This window comes from Phalacrocorax aristotelis, chromosome 2 (assembly GCF_949628215.1).
Source record: "Phalacrocorax aristotelis chromosome 2, bGulAri2.1, whole genome shotgun sequence".
Taxonomy (NCBI): Eukaryota; Metazoa; Chordata; class Aves; order Suliformes; family Phalacrocoracidae; genus Phalacrocorax; species Phalacrocorax aristotelis.
Window position 1 is genome coordinate 18,955,660 of NC_134277.1, and position 20,666 is coordinate 18,976,325.

General features: G+C 39.1%; 1 protein-coding gene across 4 annotated transcripts in view; it reads right to left on the reverse strand.

Moving 5' to 3' along the window:
* The window catches only part of MYO3A (myosin IIIA), a 126,572-nt gene that overhangs the window by 5,743 nt on the left and 100,163 nt on the right, over positions 1-20,666 (reverse strand). For 2 of the 4 annotated variants that reach the window (XM_075082622.1, XM_075082620.1), the window contains exons 25-32: positions 20,281-20,486; positions 18,067-18,178; positions 16,401-16,563; positions 15,662-15,748; positions 12,531-12,681; positions 10,427-11,420; positions 9,597-9,735; positions 1,038-1,147 (exon numbers count right to left, since the gene is read on the reverse strand). In XM_075082622.1, the coding sequence (XP_074938723.1) occupies positions 1,038-1,147; positions 9,597-9,735; positions 10,427-11,420; positions 12,531-12,681; positions 15,662-15,748; positions 16,401-16,563; positions 18,067-18,178; positions 20,281-20,486 (1,962 nt within the window). The remainder of the gene's footprint in view (positions 1-1,037; positions 1,148-9,596; positions 9,736-10,426; positions 11,421-12,530; positions 12,682-15,661; positions 15,749-16,400; positions 16,564-18,066; positions 18,179-20,280; positions 20,487-20,666) is intronic. The other 2 variants (XM_075082621.1, XM_075082625.1) reach the window with 1 other exon arrangement.

Sequence of the window (20,666 nt, forward strand, 5' to 3'; positions counted from 1 at the left end):
CTTCAGAATTACACTTCACCTCAGAAATTTCTAATACAGAATCCAATGTCATGCCTTTCATTTCAGTCCTTTATGTCACCAATCTTGCCTTCACAAAACAAATCTTATTCTTACATGCCAGTTTATTTTTAAGAATATAATTTCTTTTCAGAATATCACCGTTCCAAAGCTGTGCTATTTCAAAGCCCCCATAATAAGACATAGCCATATTTGTCTTTTTTGGTATGCCAGACACAACTCTCCCTAAAGGCCCTGGTGACACCTTCTGTTGAAAGGAGAAGCAATTGCTACGGTTAGTTTATTAGCTGGGCTCTCACCGGCTGTTAAAATAGGTCACTAAGATACAGGCACCTCGAGCAAATGAGTTTAATTGCTTTTTTGTTGGAACTGCTTTCTGAGCTGCTTTTACATTTTCTCTCTTTCCGCTTACTTTCTTGCCTTATTTTCTATATTTAAGGGCACTGAGGTCAAGTGTGGAAAGCAGCCCTTGGTATCTGAACTTGGAGCAAAGGCTATATATAGAGACTCAAGACTCAAATCCATTAGTCTCCTGAGCTGTTGGTATTTGCCAATTCCTTCATAATCACAATCTGACACATTTGTAAAGGAAGTTACACTGTGCATACTAATACAGCCTATTTTAATATTTGCTCTCTCTGCAAGATCAAGCACTAATTTAGACACTCAAAATAGCTCTCCGAATGAACCTGTTTCTCTCTCGTGACTTACAAAGAAACTACGGAGACTGGGCGCTTAATGTGGGTACCAAAAGTGCAAGTGCTGCTTATGCATATAATGAATGGATGCAGGTTTAGGTACAAAACTAAAAATTGGCCTGACCTAGGGCCCCAATCAGTGTAACTCTGAACCTTAATAATTTCAAATCTAGTTTGAAATGTGAAGTTTGTGGCCTGCCTCCTTTCAGCAGGGCACAGCTTTTATGTCATATTAGAAAGGAATACAGGGAGTTGGGTAATTAGAAAGTTTAGGTAGGAATTATCTGGCAGTCTTAGACCACAAAAGCTTGCTAAACTCACGTGTATGAGAGTGTAGTAGGTGGACTCTTCTGGATTATTTAATGTCTTGGGCTTCCGTGGCCTCCTTGGGGGTCTCTGCATTGGGCGAGAGTCTTCTACTTTGGCTGGAACTGTAACAAAGCAAAAGATAGCAATGCTTATTTCCTCACAGAACAGGAGGCTTTTACAAAAAACTGGAGAGAATTTCAACAAATAGAGCAAAAAAATCCACATACCCACTTTTACTGCTTGCAGTAACTCAAGAAAGCAACTGTTTGGAGCACTTCCATGACCAGACTGGAAAGGGGAATGGGTTTATCTGTTTGAGTCCTGACTACCACATAGACATGTGCCATGTAACGAATGTCAGGCTGGAACAGCCCAGCAGTCTGCTTGCCACAGGCTTCTGCTTCTGGAAAGGGCTGATGTTCCAGATTCAGAAAAGGACTCTGAAGGGTAATGGCTACTGGAAGGCTACCATCTTGTAACAGGGACCTGCGTGGCGGGGATGATATTTTTTCAGACTCAAGTAAATCATTAAGGTGCCGAATGAGGGAACTGGCATCAGACCTCTGATTCAGAGGTTAGTTCTTGACATTATCATGGTGTGGATTTTCCCCAAGGTCTCGGGCTGATGCTGTTCCGTTTCAAGCCAAATCATGTACCACTGGACAACACAACATGACCATGACCATCACATCCAGTGTAATCTAGTTTAGTGTACTCAACTTCTGGTCTATTTCTACAAAATCTTCCTGCAAACATGCAAAAAATGTTTTCATTCTAATGGAAATGAAATAACGATTTTAACACAAAATGCAACTGCTGTCCTCTGGGAGCCTCCAAACTCAGAATTACATACTGACTTGTAGGTTACATGGGCTGACACATGGGGAGCTAGGCAATGTCTTGCATATTTGCGTATTAAAAATCTATGTGTGATTCTGACAGTGCTAAGATATAAGGGTGCTCAGGGTTCATAGGCTCATAGGTTCCGAGACCACAGAACTGACTCTGGGGGGCTGAGGAACCACAAATGTACAGTGGGGTGAGCATGATCACCTTACATACAGCTTCAGCTATAGGAAAAGTTAATAGAGGACTATGGCAATTCCTTCATGATGGAGGCAGGAGTTGCAGGGCAGCAGAACACCTGTGATAGAGATGGGTTATAGGGGCACATACAGGGTGAATAACGAAGTCACAGCACAAGATCTAGGCATGGTGAACCGTGCATCCAGGTATACTGCATTATCCAGTGAGGTTTTAGATTGTCCTTGTCCCATCACAGGAATATTCAGAGGAAAGTCCATGAGAAAAAAACGTAGCGTGAGGGTGGAATGAGGATCTAGCTCCCAATGAATTACAGAAGTGTGTTCTGCTGGTCTAATCCTCTTTCACATGAAGTGACTTCAACTCCATAACCCCAATGTGCTAACTACATGTGATTGAGCCTTAGAAGGAAGAATGTATTTTGTTCTCTAATGACCACCAGAAACCCTTTTACACAATAAAAATAAACTTTCCTATGTACATCAGACATCTTTTTAATTAAGGAGGTGGCACAATCATTTAAAATGAGAAACGATCAGTAATACATCAGTGTTGACTCCTGCAAAATTAGCTGTTTAAGTTTTTTGTTATGTGTGATAAATAAAGGCTTGTAAAGGTCATGGATATACTGAGGAGGCAGAATGAATAATGTTAATTTAAATTGTAGTTGGATAATGATTACATTTATTGTTTTAGTTTCTTATCTGAAATGCAGACTGCTTCTCGTGTGAGGAATGAACAAGTATCTTTAACATTTTGCACTTAAAAGAACAATAGTGTTTTTCTGAGCCAGGGTACAGACAATTCACGTTAAACAATGACATTTAGATGCAATAAATTCATTTCAGTAACCTGTATTAAATATAAATGACATTCTTTGATTTGAATAGGTACAGCAGGCCTGACTGTGCTCTTATGTGGGTTTTTGTTACCCTGCTGTATTTCAAACGGGCCACCTGGAGTTATCCAAGTTTGCATTCATGACAAAGTAGAGGCATATCTTCCCTGTTTTATTTTTAAACACAACAGGAGCCTAAACTGGAAGCAATACCTAAAAAATAAACCCCTTAAAATTTAGTGTAGTTGAATAGAAACACCTAACTTCTTGTCTGTAGGATATTTTTAAAAAAAAAGTGTCAAAGATCATGACTGCATGAAAATCTGGAAAAAGAAAATGAAGCCAAATTGATGGCTTTAGGAAAATCCCAAGGAAAAGGCTCTTATAATACCTAAAGATTTTTTTATTGTCCCCTAGGAATTCATCACTATGTATGCTGTTACGTTATTTAATTCATCACTGTCAAACACATAAAGCATTATCGTATTCTAGATTACAATTATTCAAACTGAAATTACTTGTATACTTCTTGTGTACGTGCTCTGCAAAGAAGACTCCTCTTACATTCAAAAAACATCATTTTGACAATGATAACGGTTTCAGGGAAAAACAGCTTTTCATCTCGTCTCGTGCATTGTACATATGTATGAGCTATGCAAAAGAATTGAGGGGACAGAAATACCATGTGGGGCAGGCAGCCTTCTAAGCGTGGACTTCCATTGTTCCTTTTTAAAATTACACTGAAGGCTGAAAATGCAACTGAGTTTTGTCTCCAAATTAAACAGTAAGTAAAAAATAGTTTGATGGGTTTAGCTTTCTCTGTTTCACCAGAAAGTGAACATGAAGTTTCCATCTGCATTTAGATTTGTATATTCATTGCTACTGAAATACAGCTGATGTGGTAGTTGCTCGTATTGGATAACTCACGGCACAAAGTACAATTTGCTTTTTTATTAGTTGCTGATAATTTCAGAAATCATTTACTTAGCAAAGTTAAAGGTGGAAGGCAAATTAAATACCCAAGCTTGATAAATGGTGAGTTTGATGCACTTGTTTTGCCTATACCTTTCTGCATTAGGCAATGAAGCATAAAGGAGTAAAATAATTCACTTATTAATAGGCCAGTTATGTTGCTTCTGAAGTACATTACAAAGAAAAGGTTTTTACTGAAGCCCAGTCTCTCCATAGTAAAAAATTTTATAGCATTAAGACTTCAAGTATCTCTAGCAAGATCTGGCCGTATGCTTTATATGTAGAAGGAAAACTGATGCTTTCTAACAAACATTTAAATACATATATTACGACATTGATATGAAAACCATTCACAATGGTAGCTGTCAAAGCACTTTGGAAATGTCCTGTTGGCACTATCATCCCTATCCTACTAGCAGAGTAAATGTGCATCTGCACAAAGCAAGACACACCGAGACTTGCTTAAGGTTACCTTCCAGTTAGCCATTGGCACAGCTAAGGAGCTGACTGAAAGACTGTGCTGAGACTCCCAGCTCTGCAGCCAGCCCATGCCCTGCGGTTATATCTACCTGAACAGGTGCTGTCAGTGCTGTAACACATTCACATGCCTTAGAAGCAATGCATGGGGGAAACTGGAAATAAAAACATTTGATGCTACACAGACTTTCCTTTTTAAAGGTTTTACCAACAGGTAGGTGAGTTGAACAAGTTGAAAGGGAGAAGGATTTTCCTCAAACTGCTTAAGTGCATGCAGTCAGTCCTCAATTAGCCAAAAGAAAGAGGTTTTGCTCTTGTGACACGGATGCTTTGCTTTTGAACTTCAACAGCAAATGTCAGCCATGCTGTTGCCCATGCCCCGGAAGTTGTATCTCTCTGCTGCCCGGTCCTGAATCAGACTGTCAAAACATACATTTGATTGTGATGATGGAAGGTTAATGAAACTTATGGTCATTGTCCATGAGAATGAATGAATTACCAAGTTAAGAGTCAGCAGAGGCATATGAACAGTATGGCTGCAGCAAATCTATGGAGAATTCCTTATTCCTATCAGTATCTCAGCTAGCTTGTTTAACACTACCTCAAAGGTTCCTACCTAAGTTGCACACACCCTGTTTGTCTCTATGGTGCTCAGTTACAAAGTATTACTACTTTCATACTCGCTCCTCACTGAAAGCTCCAAGTACACTGAAAAAATACGGAAAGGGACAATGACATTTAGGACCAGCGCATTTAATGTATGTGCGTCCTGAATACCACCACAACTACAGAAACCGTGGAGAGCTCCACATGCTTGAAACATTCAAGTATGAGCACGAAATGCTTGAATAAAGATGAGTCAGTATCAACAGCCCTTTAGGTTAAACTGTGTCTGCACATTCTGACATACAATGATAAGCCTGGAAGACAACGATCTCAAGGAATCAGCATCCATGGATGCTGATGTAAATTAATGTATGACTTACAACAGATCTTATACTGAAGACTGGAGAAATAGTGTGGTACAGCTGTGATAAGCATCTAAGTGAGGAAAGGTCTCTATTTATTAGGCCACCTGGAGAAACAGATAAACCCGTCTTCAGACCTTTTAAGTGACATGTTACATGTTTGATTCAGTGATGTTTCACATTTTATGAGAACAGGAAGTATAAAGCCAGGCAAGAATAAAGCAGGAAAAAAACCAAGAGCAAGAGCAGTAATTGTATGGGTTTTGTAGAGGGGCTTGGAAGTAATCAGAAAAATGCAGATATAGCAACCGGAATTCCAGGACTTGATAATAAGAAGTGAACTGCTATTACTACTTATAACATTTATGTGCACACCTTTTTACTGTCCTAATTGTACACAGTATGAGGATGCAATTACTCAAATTTGGATTTGCAAACAGAAAAGCACTGCTCTTCAACATTCTTGCTGGTAATTTTCAGGTATTTTTTATTCATGGGATGTTTACCACAGCCAGATTTGGAAATTACAGTTGATGGGTGCAAATTCTTAGCAATCTGGAAAAAACAGGGATTATTCTGGCACAGACCTAGAACTAGGAACAGCAGGACTCGACAGTGATCTCTCACCAGCCCCACTGAGGGAAGCAGTTTCAGTCTCTGACTGACACGAATACACTCTTTTCTGAGAGTCTGGTGACCTGGGATTATTGCTATTTAAGAGAAGATGTTTAAACAAAATGGCTGTACTCCACTTCCATGACCTCCCAAATCTTATGCTCTGCCACAGATCTGACCAACTCCAAGCACAGATCTTGTACGTCCTGGCTGCACAGTATCCAAAGGGCTACTCCAGTAGCTGAGAATGACCAGACAGCAGAAGAGCTTGCCTATCCTGCTTTTCTCCAGTCCCACACCTCAGTACTCCCTGGCTGGACACTCACTTGCAAAGAAGAAAGACTGGCCAGTGAATACTGCTCTGCTCACCCATGGGTTCCCTCTTCCTTGCAAAGGCTGCCCATGAAACCTCCATAAATAGTGCTGTGGCAGCCTACAGCAGGAGGAATCCTGGGTGAAAATCCTGCCTGTCTCACTGCTTTGTGTACCTGAAAAGGTCCTCAGCTGCACCAGAGTTCCTTGTACCACGTGAATTTCATTCTAAATATTGAAATTTCTCTTGCTGAGATTTTGTACTTGAACTGTCATTTAATACTTACAAGGATGGGCACCATTATTCATCTGGAGAAAAAAAAAATGCTTCCATAACGGTCAAATTCCCCTCACTTCAGGCTTTGACCTCAAACAACTTGACAGTAGCTATTTGTGCATCTATTCTGACACTACAGTAACCCAAGGCTTACTAGCAGTCCAAAGGTGCAGTCCTGGGATGCAGCCATTATGTTTAGCTGAAAGCATTTAGCAAACAAATAAAACCTACTCAGAAATTCAAGCCACAGGGAATATGGTTTATTCCAGGAACCTTGTGCAGCTTGCTTTATGCATTTTTACAAATACAAATAAATTTATTTAAGAACAACTTAACATTGTGGATTTAAGATTTATTAACCTTTTTGCTCATACGTTCAGTATGCCATCCAACTGCCCCACAGTTCCTCCCCTTCTGTGGGTAGCAATGTAATAAAATATTTTATCAGAGGAGCCAGTAAGTTCTCAAACAGCAGTAAACAGACTGGAAGGGCTAGTTTGGATTGAGATAGGAGGGGCCAACTTTAGTTGGCTTGTGCTTTAGTGGCACATTTCTCTGTAGCAAGTTCAGTCATAGCACCATTTGATTTTAAATGCATTCACCTTGGAAAAAAGTAACTTCTGAGCTCCTTACCTTGTCTACATGCCAACTAGCAGCAATTTAATCAAAACCAAAGCATGTGTCCACCATATTTATTTGGAAAAAAAAATTTTGCAAAAACGCTGCATGAGCCATCTTGAAACGAGCATGCTCCTGACTACAAAGTATGTTTTAATCTATATGAATATGAGCATTCAGGACTCTCTTTCTGATGCTTCTTGCTATTTTAAAGTTATGATTGCTATTGCTGACATGTTTTTGTGAAAGGCCGTTAGTAAAACTAACAAACATTTGATTTTTGCATCCATAAAGGAAAAAAACAGGCGGACTTGTAAGTTATCAGAATTTCTGTAAAGGTTTTGCCTGGTGCACAAAAGAGCTACGTGTTGTTGTGTCACACAGACATTTGTCAGGAGGAAGCATAAAGAAAATAAATCCTCCTTTTGTTAAGGCCACACAACATTAGCTTGTAAAAAAATCCTATTTCCTTCTATTTATTAAAAAGAGGCCAAGGATGTGGTCTCTTGTGCAGCTCAACAACTGTTTCAGTGTTGTCTTAAAAAGCATTTTGACTTGGTTCAAAGAAATGTATGACATTTTTCATGTCGGTGTTCAAAAGGATGTAATGCTACTTTCACACACTTTACCATTGGAAAAACACTGTATCATGACACCACAGAGGTTTAAAGCAGTGGGACATTTTCAGAGATAAAAGTGAAGTGGCTGCTGACTGGTCATCACTTTAAGCAGGGCTGCATGCAAAGGTGACAAACTGGCATCCTTTTGCCTCCTGTAGAACTACTCAAATTTATAGCAATGTGAAGGATAGACTTTGCTCCATTTTGCACATGGCATGAACATACCGATACACAAGTGAACCAGGTGAAAGTGCAAGTAATGAGATCTCTAATTGATAAAACAGGGATTTGTGTATTCCCTTTCCCTCTATCTACCTCTCTTCTCTAGCTTCTGTAGGAAAGTACATAAGAACTAAGAGTTATTTTACAAAGCATGATTTTTAATTCCTCAGGTTTATCTTGTCAAAAATCAGCTATATTTAATAGAGAACTCCGTACGAACCTATTAATGACAATGACAAGCATTGCTCTGTCTTTAATGAAAGATTATGGTACTTATTTTTCCGTTTCACATCTGTCTTCTCTTGCAGTCTTTGGTACTGGAAACAGGTTGAGCTACATAGATTTTCTACTAGCAGCCAGTTTACGCTTAGAGGTTTAGGTTTTTGTAAACACCAAGCCCTCGTTTTAGCAGCTTGCCCATTTGAGAGGACTGCAAAGTGGGAGTGAAGTACTTTTAGGATCTCTTCAACATAGCCACGGGAACAGAAAGAAGTTTCAGCATATGTGACAACTGAATCCACAATGTTATAATGAAAATAGTACAATTAGCTCTGGGCAGCAAGAGACAGTCCTGGATCTGATCTCAGCTGTGCACAGGCAAGCAAAGATCTTTCCCAGAGGCAGTGCAGCGGCATGGGCTGGCACAAGCTCCCCTGGCAGAAATGGAGATCCACCCAGTCATCTGCCATGTTTGCCCTCATCTTGTTCCACACCTGTGCCCAAGACACAGGCTGAGGAAATCCACTGTTATGTCTATTCCAACTGAAGAGGCTTGAGCAGCTCAGCCAGCTCTTTGTGGACCTCTCCATGGGGTACAGGTCTTAACGACCTGCATGCTCTGAATCCCATGTCTTCCACCTTTATTTTCCCAGTACTCCTCTCCACTGCCACCTAACCCGCTCCAAGCATGCTTGCATTTTGGGAACCCCCACTGTCCATGTTAACTGGAATATAAATAACTTTGGAGTGTATTCTCAGAGGTAATGTCTTCTTAAGTGTGCAAGTTAAATGGATGCCAATTATTAATAGAACTTTACTTGTAGTTTTAAGGACATACCCACCAACATGGGTAGGAGTTACAAGTTTTGCTAGCCTCAGGTACATTTGTGGATAGCTAAAACTTTTTTCAGCATAAATGTGACAAACTTTGGTAAATTGTTTGACATAGTACCTAAAAAATACTTTGTTTTTATACTTCATATACTTATTTCATATACTTTCATATCTTACCAATAGCACACATATTTGAGCAATATATGAGTAAAAAAGAGAGCCAATGTGGCATTTATACCAAATAAAAGTATTTCTAGAGATGCTATGTCTAGGTCTCACAATGATTCATTCACCGATCTTAAACAGCACTGAAACAAAACACCAAGAAAAATGGTAAATATGTAAACCCCAACGAGGCTTGGACATTTCTCTGGAAACTGTTCCAGACATGTACTGATATGGGGCTTAGTACAAAGATGAACAGCCTGAGTTATGTGAGAAGCCAGAGCTAACTCATCTACTAGTTCCCTGGCCTTTAAAAACATGACTAGGAGTTGCTTCTTGACACTTCTGTTTACAAGTGAAAATTCTGCTTACAGTAAGGGTCAACATTACCTGACTGACAAACATGAGAAGAAAGTCGGACATTAGCTTGCTTATCCTTGGACAGCATCACAGGTCTCAGCTGATGTGACAATATCATTTCATTCAATTTTTGCTGCAATGCTAAGTAGTCTTCGGATAATTTTGATATCTGAAAAATAACGTAAGATTTTATATTATTATATAAATAAGTATATATGTTCCAAGGTAATCAAAGGTAAAATAGCGGACTAGAGGATGAATTTAAAATGTATTGCTCCATGTACTGCAGTGTAGGCCCCTACCATACTTACCTCCCCACTACCCTTAAAAAGAAAAGGAAGAAAAAAAGAAGAAAAAAAAGACACATAGGAATCTCCACACTGCAGCCCAGTCCTGCAGCTACTTCACATGGGTCCACACATGTGAGCAGACAGTGCCTTGCTGACGCAAAATATCTTCTACAGCTGTATGCATACTTCTCTGCACATGTATGAGTCCCTGACATTATCAGAGCAACTTTTAGTTACATTTACAGAGACATTTCACAAGTTTACTGAGTTAAGGGCCTTTCCTGGTAAATGCACATTTCAACAAACAAAGGCAAAGCTTCTGCATTTAACCTAAACCAGGTTAAAACGAACATAATTTTTTGCCAGTGCTCTTTGTCTTTCCCTCCTTCCTGAAAAGGGTATTTACTCTCGCGGCACAAAATATGCATTTTTATAGAACACTCATTGCAAAGTCTCAGTCTCAGTTTAGAGGGTAAAACCTTGGTGCCTCTGAAGCCAGTAAAATAACTTTGCCATTCTGTTATTACTCAGAGTATTATGCTCAACATACATAGTTTATAAGCTTCTTACCTGCCTTGAAAAGGCTGCCAAATCACATGCCTCTTTCTCTGAGTCTCCCTTCAGTGTCTTAGAGTCTTCAGCCTCCGTACCGGTGCTTTCCCTATCTTTTTTTTTTTTTGGATCATTATTTTGAACATGCTCTGCTTCTGTTGGCTCCTTTATAGTTTTCTCTTGACTTTTGCAAGGTAGTTTCCCTTCTTTTCTGAGTTGTCCCCTCCTTCTGTAACCCCGGTAACTGCTCTGAATAACAACTGCTGCTTTCTCTTTGTCTTCTGAACCTTGTTTTTCTGTCTCAACTTGCTTCCGTGACCCTCTTATTGACTCTCTTCTTATAATTCCTTTACATCCTGTAGGCTTCACTGCTTCACGTTTCAGGTGGTTTCTTTTCACATCCCTGTCAGTCCTGGGCTGGACCACAGCGGATTCTTGATCTTGCCCATCTGCACTGAGTGTGTCTTGTTTATCTTGCGCTTGCTGGGGACTAGGTTCAGCTGTGATTTTGACAGAAGATTTGCTGGACAACTCTTCTAGAGAGGCCTGTTCTTCACCTTCACCAACATGTTCTACTGTAGGGTTCTGCTTCTCAGAAGCTCCCTCTCCTTCAGTAGCTGTTTGCTGTTGCTCCTGTACATTCCCTGTGTCACTGTTCCCAGAGTACTCGCTGTCAGTAACAGCATCAGCTTCATCTTGAGTCTCCTCATTTGCTGCTTCTTCCAGTGTATCATTTTGACCTGGCTGCAGTTGTGCTTCAAGGAATTCCACAGCAGATAATTCTTCCTCTGCTATTTTTTTGTGCTGTTCCTTTATTTTTTTACGGACTCTGTAGCCTCTGTAATGGCTCTGAACGATAACAGCTGCTTCTTCTGTTTTAGAAAGGGCACTCTTCACTCCAGCTGGACTTTCCTCGTTATCTTGAAGTTCTTCATCCTTTTCCTTTTTGCTAATGGACGCTGCGTTTTCAGTTTGTTTCTTTCTAAGTGACTGTTTCTTTTTGAATGATTCCCTGAATGAATAGAGTTTTGGGCAAAAATTATAGCTGAAGGAGATGAAGGATAGTGACAAATTTACAACTACCTTTGGTGGTATTTGTGTACTAAATGGCAATTTGATACATTGCAGCATGGGAGAGATTTAGTGCATATAGCTGGAATTAAAGATAGCAAACCAATCTTTCATCTTTCTGATGATTATTATTTCTTGAAGTGAAAAGGGACATCCCTGTTAAACTCTTCACGGAAGATTGCTAGAGGGACAATCTAGGCTGCATGAGGGCTGATAGAAAAGAAATAATTCAAATGTTAACAAAAACACATGGCAGAAACTATTTAGCACCTTAAATATGTATAAATACACACAATCCTAAACGTATTCATCAAAGAAAACTGCCTCAGGTCACACTAGGAATGCAAAAAGAATGATCCTGGGCATAGATCCAGGTCAAATTTAAAGACCTATTCCCTAAAATGTCTTTGTTACTATCAATAAACTTCAGTGCCAGGTAAAATCTGCCACCAGGTTCTTCCCTCTGAAAGACTCTGGATTCCTTCTCAGCTGTTTTGCACCTCTCTGGACTAGCCTCCACCTACTTAAATGCTGTCACCAAAAAACCTATGGTGATGAGCAAAGTGCTACTGGCTGCATTTCATAGACTAGGACTACAGCCACATTGCAGAGATATTTAGAATGTGATTCACCTCACTTAACTTCTAGCTATTTGGTCTGAGCAAGACATCTGGGTTCCCACTGTCATCACCTCAGTCATTAAGATGAGAAGAACACTTCCTTGCAGATGCCTCTTTCTTGCTCTTGTCTGAGCATTTTTTATGATTAGCTAGTTCCAAAAAGAGATTTATCTACAGATTACATTAACATTACAGGTAAACACAAGATTGTTGATCTTTCCCCTAAATATGCCTTTATTCCCTGGGCTTAAAAATACGAGAAAATTGACTACTGACATTAAAAACCTCCACATAAATGTACATTACCTCTGCATGCACATCTAGAATAATCCTCATCTGCTTCACTTTTAGCTTACATCACTGTTCTTCAGCAGTGTAGTTACTGAAAAGGGACGCATTTGAGTGACATAAGAGATAGAAAATAACACTACCTCCTCCTTTTGAAGATCTTCCTCTCCTTATATCCCCTGTAGTGAGACTGAATTGTTATTGCTGCTTTGTTTCTTGTCTCAGTTAGTTCTTTTATCTTCTTCCTGAGTAAGTATCCTTTGGCAACTGATACAAATTGTAATATAAAACAACCTTAGGCAACAAGCAATGGGTGTGCCACACATTTTGGAGAGTCAAATGATAACAGCATTAAACAAAAAGCAGTAAGAAAATACAGACTGGGGTGGTTGTTATAATTATGTTTCATCTGAAATCATACCATCCCACAAAACTTTTCAGATTTCAAAAAAGCTGTACCCATTCTACATAAGGATACAAACAAGCTCTTTCTTTGCATTTTATTGGACTGAAAAAAATACAGGAAGATGCAGAATGAAGCAGAAACATAGTGCTATAGAAGTGCCTCTAGAACAGAACGTTCTCAGCTTCATGTACCTGCTTTGGCTGATTCAGGCAATTGACTTGACTCAGTCTTTCATTTCCCTGGGAAACACCTGATTATCAGTCTATAGAGATTACCAGTTTCTCTTCTGGCACAGGCTTGGAATTAGCTGCACATTCACTAGATCAGAGAGAAAACTGAAAATTTTATAGCTCAGCAGTTACAGAAGACTTAGCTCATGCTCCTTTTGCAAAGACTCATTATTCAAAATGAGGAAAGCTTAGCACGAAAGATGTAACCAGGTGCACTGTGGCAAGGGTACTCACTACCTGTGCTTTGTGGGAGGCACAGTTAGGTTTCTGGTCTGTACCAGGATGAATATGGACTCAAACATAGGTCTTGCCTGAGACATGTCAGGGGGGCTTGATGCAGTTGCCAGCACATAGGTATCTATTGCCATCTGAAGTGCTCCAGGATAGCCAAGGCATCTGCATGGAGATGGCAGAAAGAGCAAGACAGACAGGACTTTCTGGAGAGAGAAAGTTGGATATACCACATGAAATGAAGCTGTAGGCCAGGCAAGATAACCTAGGGCATCTCAAATGACACTAGATACCAATATGGGGGCATATGAGCTGAGCATTTGGTGGTTTTGAATAGAATGAATCAGACTTTAGGCTCTGCTGACTATAAGAGGAGTTTAGACACTTAGGTCACTTCTAGACATCTACACTGAAGTGTCTTAATCAGAAACTGAATTGCTTCAGAAATTCCTGAACTTGCAAATTATTTCCTAATGGGAACTGGCACAGTCTCCACATGCTGTGCTTTGGACAAGTCTGCAATTCCAGGGATTCAGCACAAATCTGCTAATCCCTGGCAAAATAAAAAGAACATAGTGTTTTGTCAAAATATTTCTTTTGAACTTTAATTCCAAATGCAGTACCAAGACTAGGGGATAGAGGATTCAGGTGATTTAAATGCCCTGAGGACATGGCAGATATGGGAGCTCTTATTCCAACTCTGCTGAGAATGTTTTGCATCACAGGGAAAGGTCAAGCTCACTTAATAATGGAAGGGGAGCGTAAGCAATCTATTCTAACACATTCATATAACTTGCTGCTAGGTTTTATTTGCTTTAGCATTCCCTACTCATAATTTAGAACAACTTGGGCTCCATTAGATGTAGTGATTGAGTGTAAGAAGCACTGTATAAAAGGGACATAAATTACATCTTGATAATTGGACGTAGGGTAAAGGAACCTAATACTTATTGGAAGTGGTACAATTGGTTTGTACACTGCAGACTGACAGGGCCTTAAAAGAGTGCAAACTATAAAGCACTTGGAATACTTTTAGAGTTTCTTGGACTTCTGAGCCAGTCCTCCTTCCATTTTCATGCAGAAGGAACTCAACAGGAGTTATTTTAAAATAAATCAAGTTACGTTGCCAATGGACATACCAATATAAGCTAAGTCTGGTCTTTTAGACTTACTCTGGTTCACATTTGAAGTTTTCTGAGAACGTTGTTATGAGATAGTAGCTGACTAAGCTGGAAGAAGAGTTTTGTATTGCTTTAGAAATAAATGGGGGGGTGGGGGGAGAGAGACTTGAGAGAGCTAAGTATAAAATGGACTTCCATTTTGTTCTGGCTTCTTGTGCACTGGAAAAAGTTGAAATGAAACTGCACACAGGACAGAGAAGGTGGACAAGAAGAAACACTGGGGAGATCAACAGAGCAAAGTGGTAAATTCATACTTTTGCATTTGCTAAATATCCTAATAAAACTGACAGCTTTCAGATGTGTAATTATTTTTGGCATATCCGTGGATTTTATTCTCGTTTTAGGTTGTTTTCTACACTGATGAAGTTCTATGAACTGCACTGAAGTGCTCTTCAGTACACACTAACATGGGCTCAGTGCAATTAACAGATGCATCTGACAATGATTAAAGCCAGCACTGGTGTCAGTATATACTCATGAAGGCATATCTGAGGTAGTTTAAAACTAGATAGCCTGGGTACTAGCAGCACCAGCTTATATTTGGGGTTGGCACCTTTGCAATTACTGAAAGTGCTGTGCAGATTTTTGCCAGCTGTTTCCAGACCTATGCCTCTCTAGTTGTATTGTGGCTGATTTCAGAGCTGCCTTGACTGCATCTGGCTTGAGGACATCTCTGCAGGGACAGGGGAGACACCGATATAGGGAGGAACAAGGGATATCATATAGCATACATTAGGGCCCAAGGTGATTACTGATGCTGATGAGCAGGAATATTTTGCTAGGTTGGATTGAGTGATGGCAAAAAATAATCAGACACATGAGTGAAATTACAGGTTGTAGTCTTCTCAAACATAACTATTACTGGTACTTAAAACCTATTCCTAATAGAACAGCACACACAAACACATTATATGCAGATAGTATCATATGGGGCTTCAACAATATCAGCTGAAATAGACATATCAGACGAGGAGTGAAAAGGCTTGCTATGGCATTTAACCAGCCCACTTCACACCTGTGGACAGTGCCTCTAAGCCACTTTGAGGTACAGGTAAGGGAATATATTGACCCGTTCCAACCACTATAGATACATAACAGATAAATTATACTTCAGAATGTGTAAATGACCATAGTCAATCAGTGTAGCTAGGTAACAGCAAAGAATCTGGATCAACATATTGTGTACAGACAGCACATTAAAAGCCATGAAAGCAAACAATTCTTACTTGCTTGAAGTCTAATAATATGTTCTTCCACTTTTTTATTACGTTTTGCATTTGTGTATTCTTTACGAGCAACAAAACCTCTGTAAGCTGAAAAGAGATGTCAAAAATTAAATAATCCATTAGGTACACAAAAGGCTGTAAGAATAAAAAAAGTCTGGAAGGAATTACTGACCGCCATTAAAATATTCATAAATATTTTGCAGGCTTTATCTTTCAAAAATAAAAGGCAAACAAGCACAAGCAGTAAATCTACATAAAAACTGTTTTCTGGTGCTTAAAGTTATTATGAATGAAATGAATACAAAACACAAGAGGATCAGAATGTAAAATAAGATGATGTTTGTAATGTATGAAAAATTTCAGTTGATGTCTCCGTCAACAGTGTAATTGGTCTTATTATCTAGGATGGTTAATACATTTTATTTTCATTATTATATTATACAACCCTGTCAGAGCATGCCAGAATATTATTAATAACAGTATAATCTGTGCAATCATGTCCTTCCGTTGTTAAAATTGCCTTTTAAATGTAACATTGATAAAGGTAACTTCAGTAAAGAGATTGTCATAACCTGGTTAAAAGAAATTTTTCTTCATAAAAACAGATATTACCAAGTGTAAGATATTTTGTCAAATGTAACATCAGGAGAACAGCAAAATCCACATCCAGCCTGCACATCCATCAACTGTACACATGCACTAGCTTTAAGCAAAATTTTAAATGTTTTAAAGCTATTACCTGACTGTATTTTAATAGCACTTTGTTCCCTTTGTTCCTTTATCTTTCTGTATCTCCTTGAACACAGCCACCCTCTGACGCAAGCTTGAATCAAAATAATCATGTCAACTGTCTCCTTCCGCATTAAATTTAGCTGCTCCACATGATAGTACTTGAGGAATACCTTAAGAAGAGTAGGCAAGAGACACACAAAAGTTTTAGTTACCCTCCCAGGCCCTGTATTCACTCAATCCATTTAACATCTACAAGAGTTACAAGTTGTCAAATGATGAACAGACTCTTTAGCTGTACTACCTAAAGGATCATCCTTGTTAAAGATAGCATTTTGATTGTTTGGGGTATTAGTTTACCTTACTCTCCCCTTCAAAATCTTTTGCCAGTGCCTGCTTATTCTTTCTTTCATGGGAAGATGTTTTAAAGTCCCAGTGAAAAACTTCAGTATGTAACTATAAATCTGTTTTCAAAACCATGAGGCTGAGGGTTTTGCTAACCTCACAAATCTGATGTACGTTACATAAACATGATCCAGATCTGGCACCTTCAACCTCTCTGCTTTCCAATTAAATCTAAGGCATTGTTTATTTACTAAATTGCTTTTATCAGGCATGAAGCTCATATAACCCCTGATAAACTAGTCCAGCAGAAGGGATACAAACACATTCCTGGTATATATAAGGATGAAATAAAATGTGTAGAAAGAGCTTGTGCAATTAAGACAATAATTATGCTTATTTGGCAGAATTCCCCTGATCTTTGATCACTTGTCGGTACAAAGACTGGTTAACCCTAATTACAGTACACATAAGCTATAGATCTCACATCTCAAGACATGCTTCCTTTGGCTGCATGTTGTCCATTAGCCACACTAAGCAGAGGGAAGTAGAGGTGAGGAGGAGGTAACTTTATGGCTTCTGTCCCACCTATCCAGGAAGATGTCTCAGAAGAAAAACAGTCGTTTCTTCTACACTGAGGTGATTTCAAATAGCTTAGGACTCATCTCTCTCTCTATCCATATCCTTTCTGGGCACTTCTGTTGTATCAGCAAATGGAGAGATTTGGTGGTGTACTTGTCTGATGCTTCTTTTCTCTGGCAGACCTCCTGAGATCTGTCAGCTCAGGGTAGGTAGGTGTCCCTCTCTGGCACAATGGGAAGACTAGTGAGCTACAACCAAAACAAAGAGTTTGGGAACAGACGCGTTTCTCTTAAAGTCTTCCACCCACTTTACATATATGGGATCATCTTGCTACCTCTTCCCCAGTGCTCAGCAAAGTCTGCTACAGAGACCTCTGGCTGGAAAGCCAAAACCTCTTCCTCTCCCTTTGTGAGTCTGGTCCAGGGAAGAAGTATAACTTCTTTTGCTTGAGAAAGCTTGGATTAAGCTCACTGGGATCCTTACAACCACATTTTTTGAAAGAAAATGCAAGCAGTGTTGTTGTCACATACTGCTTTGCACTGTGGCCTCCTCACTAAAGCTGATCAGATTTCAACACTTTATAGGGTCAGGATTTCAGCCAGGTATCATGGAACAGTATCCAGCAAAGGGTGCCTTTTTTAAACCAGAAAAGACCAAGAGCTACCCCAACCAAACAGGTGAGAAAACAAATTGCTTACTAAGTTAAAAATGACATACTGCAATAATGCAGATACAGTATATTAAGAAATTACTTTAGTTTTTCCAAGAACCCAGTTGTCAAGGCGGGCTTTTTCCAAGATGGCAGCACAGGTTTCCGGGCTGACTGGAGGATCATCATTTGTTTTGTAACAGATGAGGTAATACCTAAGACAAATATATGATTTATTGCATTAATAGTAAGCAATAGATGCAAATACATTTAAACCATTCATTTAAATAATAAAAACAGTTGCATGAAAAAAAACATAACACTGAAAAAACCGAAACAGCATATGAAAGAAATTGCTGTGATTTGTATGTAGTACTGAGGAACTCAATCAAAAGTAGATGAGTGACATATTGTACACCCTGGAGGGTTGTTTAATTCTATATCAACACCAGAAAGCTTTTAAAAATCGTGCAACCCAAGTAGGGTTGTGCACCAGTTCTCTGGCTCTCTGCAATCTGAGAAAGTAATTTCAGCTGCAAAATAAAAATATTTTTAAAGCTTTTCTGCCTAAATTAGCTTATTTCATGTCCAGAAATGTCACGAAAATTTCATATCTTATCTCATGTGTTAGACCATCTACCTTTCAGGTAGTTAATATGATGTGAGATGCATCCTAGCTCATTACCTCCTTGGAGTCAGCTTTGCAGATCCTTTTGGAACATATAAGTGCCATTGTGACATATCATATGTAAGCATTTAATCTGGCAAACTCATTACTCAGAATTAATTCTGACTAGGAAAAGAGGTCAGGATGCTCACGCATAAAAGTTACCTGTAATGTACTGGCTCAGCTGCTGGGTAGGAAAGTTCTTGTGTGTTCCAGGACTTTCCAAAATGCTTCATAACAAAATGAACCATACTTATCTTGTTTTTTTTTTCTAATTCAGGAAAATGACATGAATTATATGTGCTTCCTGTCAGTACATTCTGCTTTTTTCTTATTATTCAGCCTTTATACACAAAGCTTGGGTTGTACCAGCTTTAAATAACAGTAACAATTTCCTCATGGAATAATAAAAAAAGAGACTATATTGATTCCTGCATTACCACCAATTTCTACAGCTCCTTTTTTTCCTTTTTACTACACAATGAATTGGCTTGGTTTTATTCTAACAAAATAGTTTTGCCATTATCCCAGGTCTACTCGTAACTCTCAACTATTAAAGAAAAAAAAAAAAAAAAAAGGAGATAGATACTTAATAAAAATCCATTTTTGTTTGAGGGCCCTATCCTCAGTGCCGGAGTTCTGCACAGCCTCACTGCAATCAGGGGCATACCCTCTGGAGAGCTATCCTGTTACGTTCACTGCTTTCCTCTCTTTTACCTGAACACGAATTTCTTTTTTATAAAAAGCAGTGACCAAAAGCCACAGCACATCTTAGTGCAGTGATAACAACCTTTTCCCATGATGCACTCTTCCAAAACAGTAATAGGCCCAGGATTATTCTTTCCAGAAACAGTGCTATAAAAACATCACTTTGTCCTTCCTCTCTTTCCTTGTGTACCTGCAGCACTCTGCTGCTAGCTCTCTGTTTCTAGTGCACTATTACTTTTAAGTGCTTCTGTCTGAATGGGTGTTGCTTGCTTCTTCCCAGTTTTGATCTCCATTCCATAAATCTCAGTTCTGATTGAGGCAAATACTCAGGGTCTTTATTTGTAAGACAGAAGTATAGATTAAGTGCTCAGGATTAATTTTTGAGGGCAGAGGAAAAAAGAGATAGTTAAAGAAATTATGAAATCATAGTGACTCTTCTTAGCAAGTGACTAATACTTAGAAATTATATTTTAAACAAAATTATGCACTTAATGGACTTCTCAGCCCTAGATTAGCAATACCAAATCATCATCCACCCTGCACAAGCAGGTGCTGCATAGCGCTGAACGTCAGGAGCTACAGAAACTGTGCTGCTCCTTGGACACTATTGCTCCAAATTCTTGGCTTTAATTTGAAGCATGACATTTCTAAACCTCAAGTCTTTGAAGAAAACTTGCAGATTATAAGCAAGACAATTTTACCCAAATGTGCAGGGCACCTGAAACAATCATCCTGAGATGCATTGTCTTTCTCTACCAGTCCAAAACAGGCCACTAATCTTGTGCCTGAACTACTCTTTGTCATCCAGTCCGTAATCTTCTTTGTCACAGGAAATGTCTTTGTAATTTTTCTTTAAAGACCATACCAAAGACACTGCTCATGCTTAGCAAACACTGGGCAGCAATGATAGGAGAGAAAAAGGCTTCTTCACATCAATGTTACCGTTTTATGAAGTTAGCGAACAGTATACGGTGTGAATAACCCTGTCTTCGAATTCTTGCTGTCTCCAGAATTCCCGTGTAACGCAGCTGAACCAACACTTTTTCTTTATCAAACTTGTTTGCCTGTCGGTCGTTGTTTGGCTTGATGCACCTGACAAAATGAGGCTGGCCGACAACCATTTTGGATAACAAATCCATCAGAGAATACTGCAAGAAAGTAACAAGATATCTGCCACCAGGATATTTATAAAACTTGTATATAGGTCCATGTGTGTCTGAAATTTTATTTCATATGATCAGAATCATGTCCAATCCCATTCACATTTCAGTAAGCTGGTACTTTAATGGTAGATGAACTAAATGACCCAACAGCAATTCTAGCTTTAG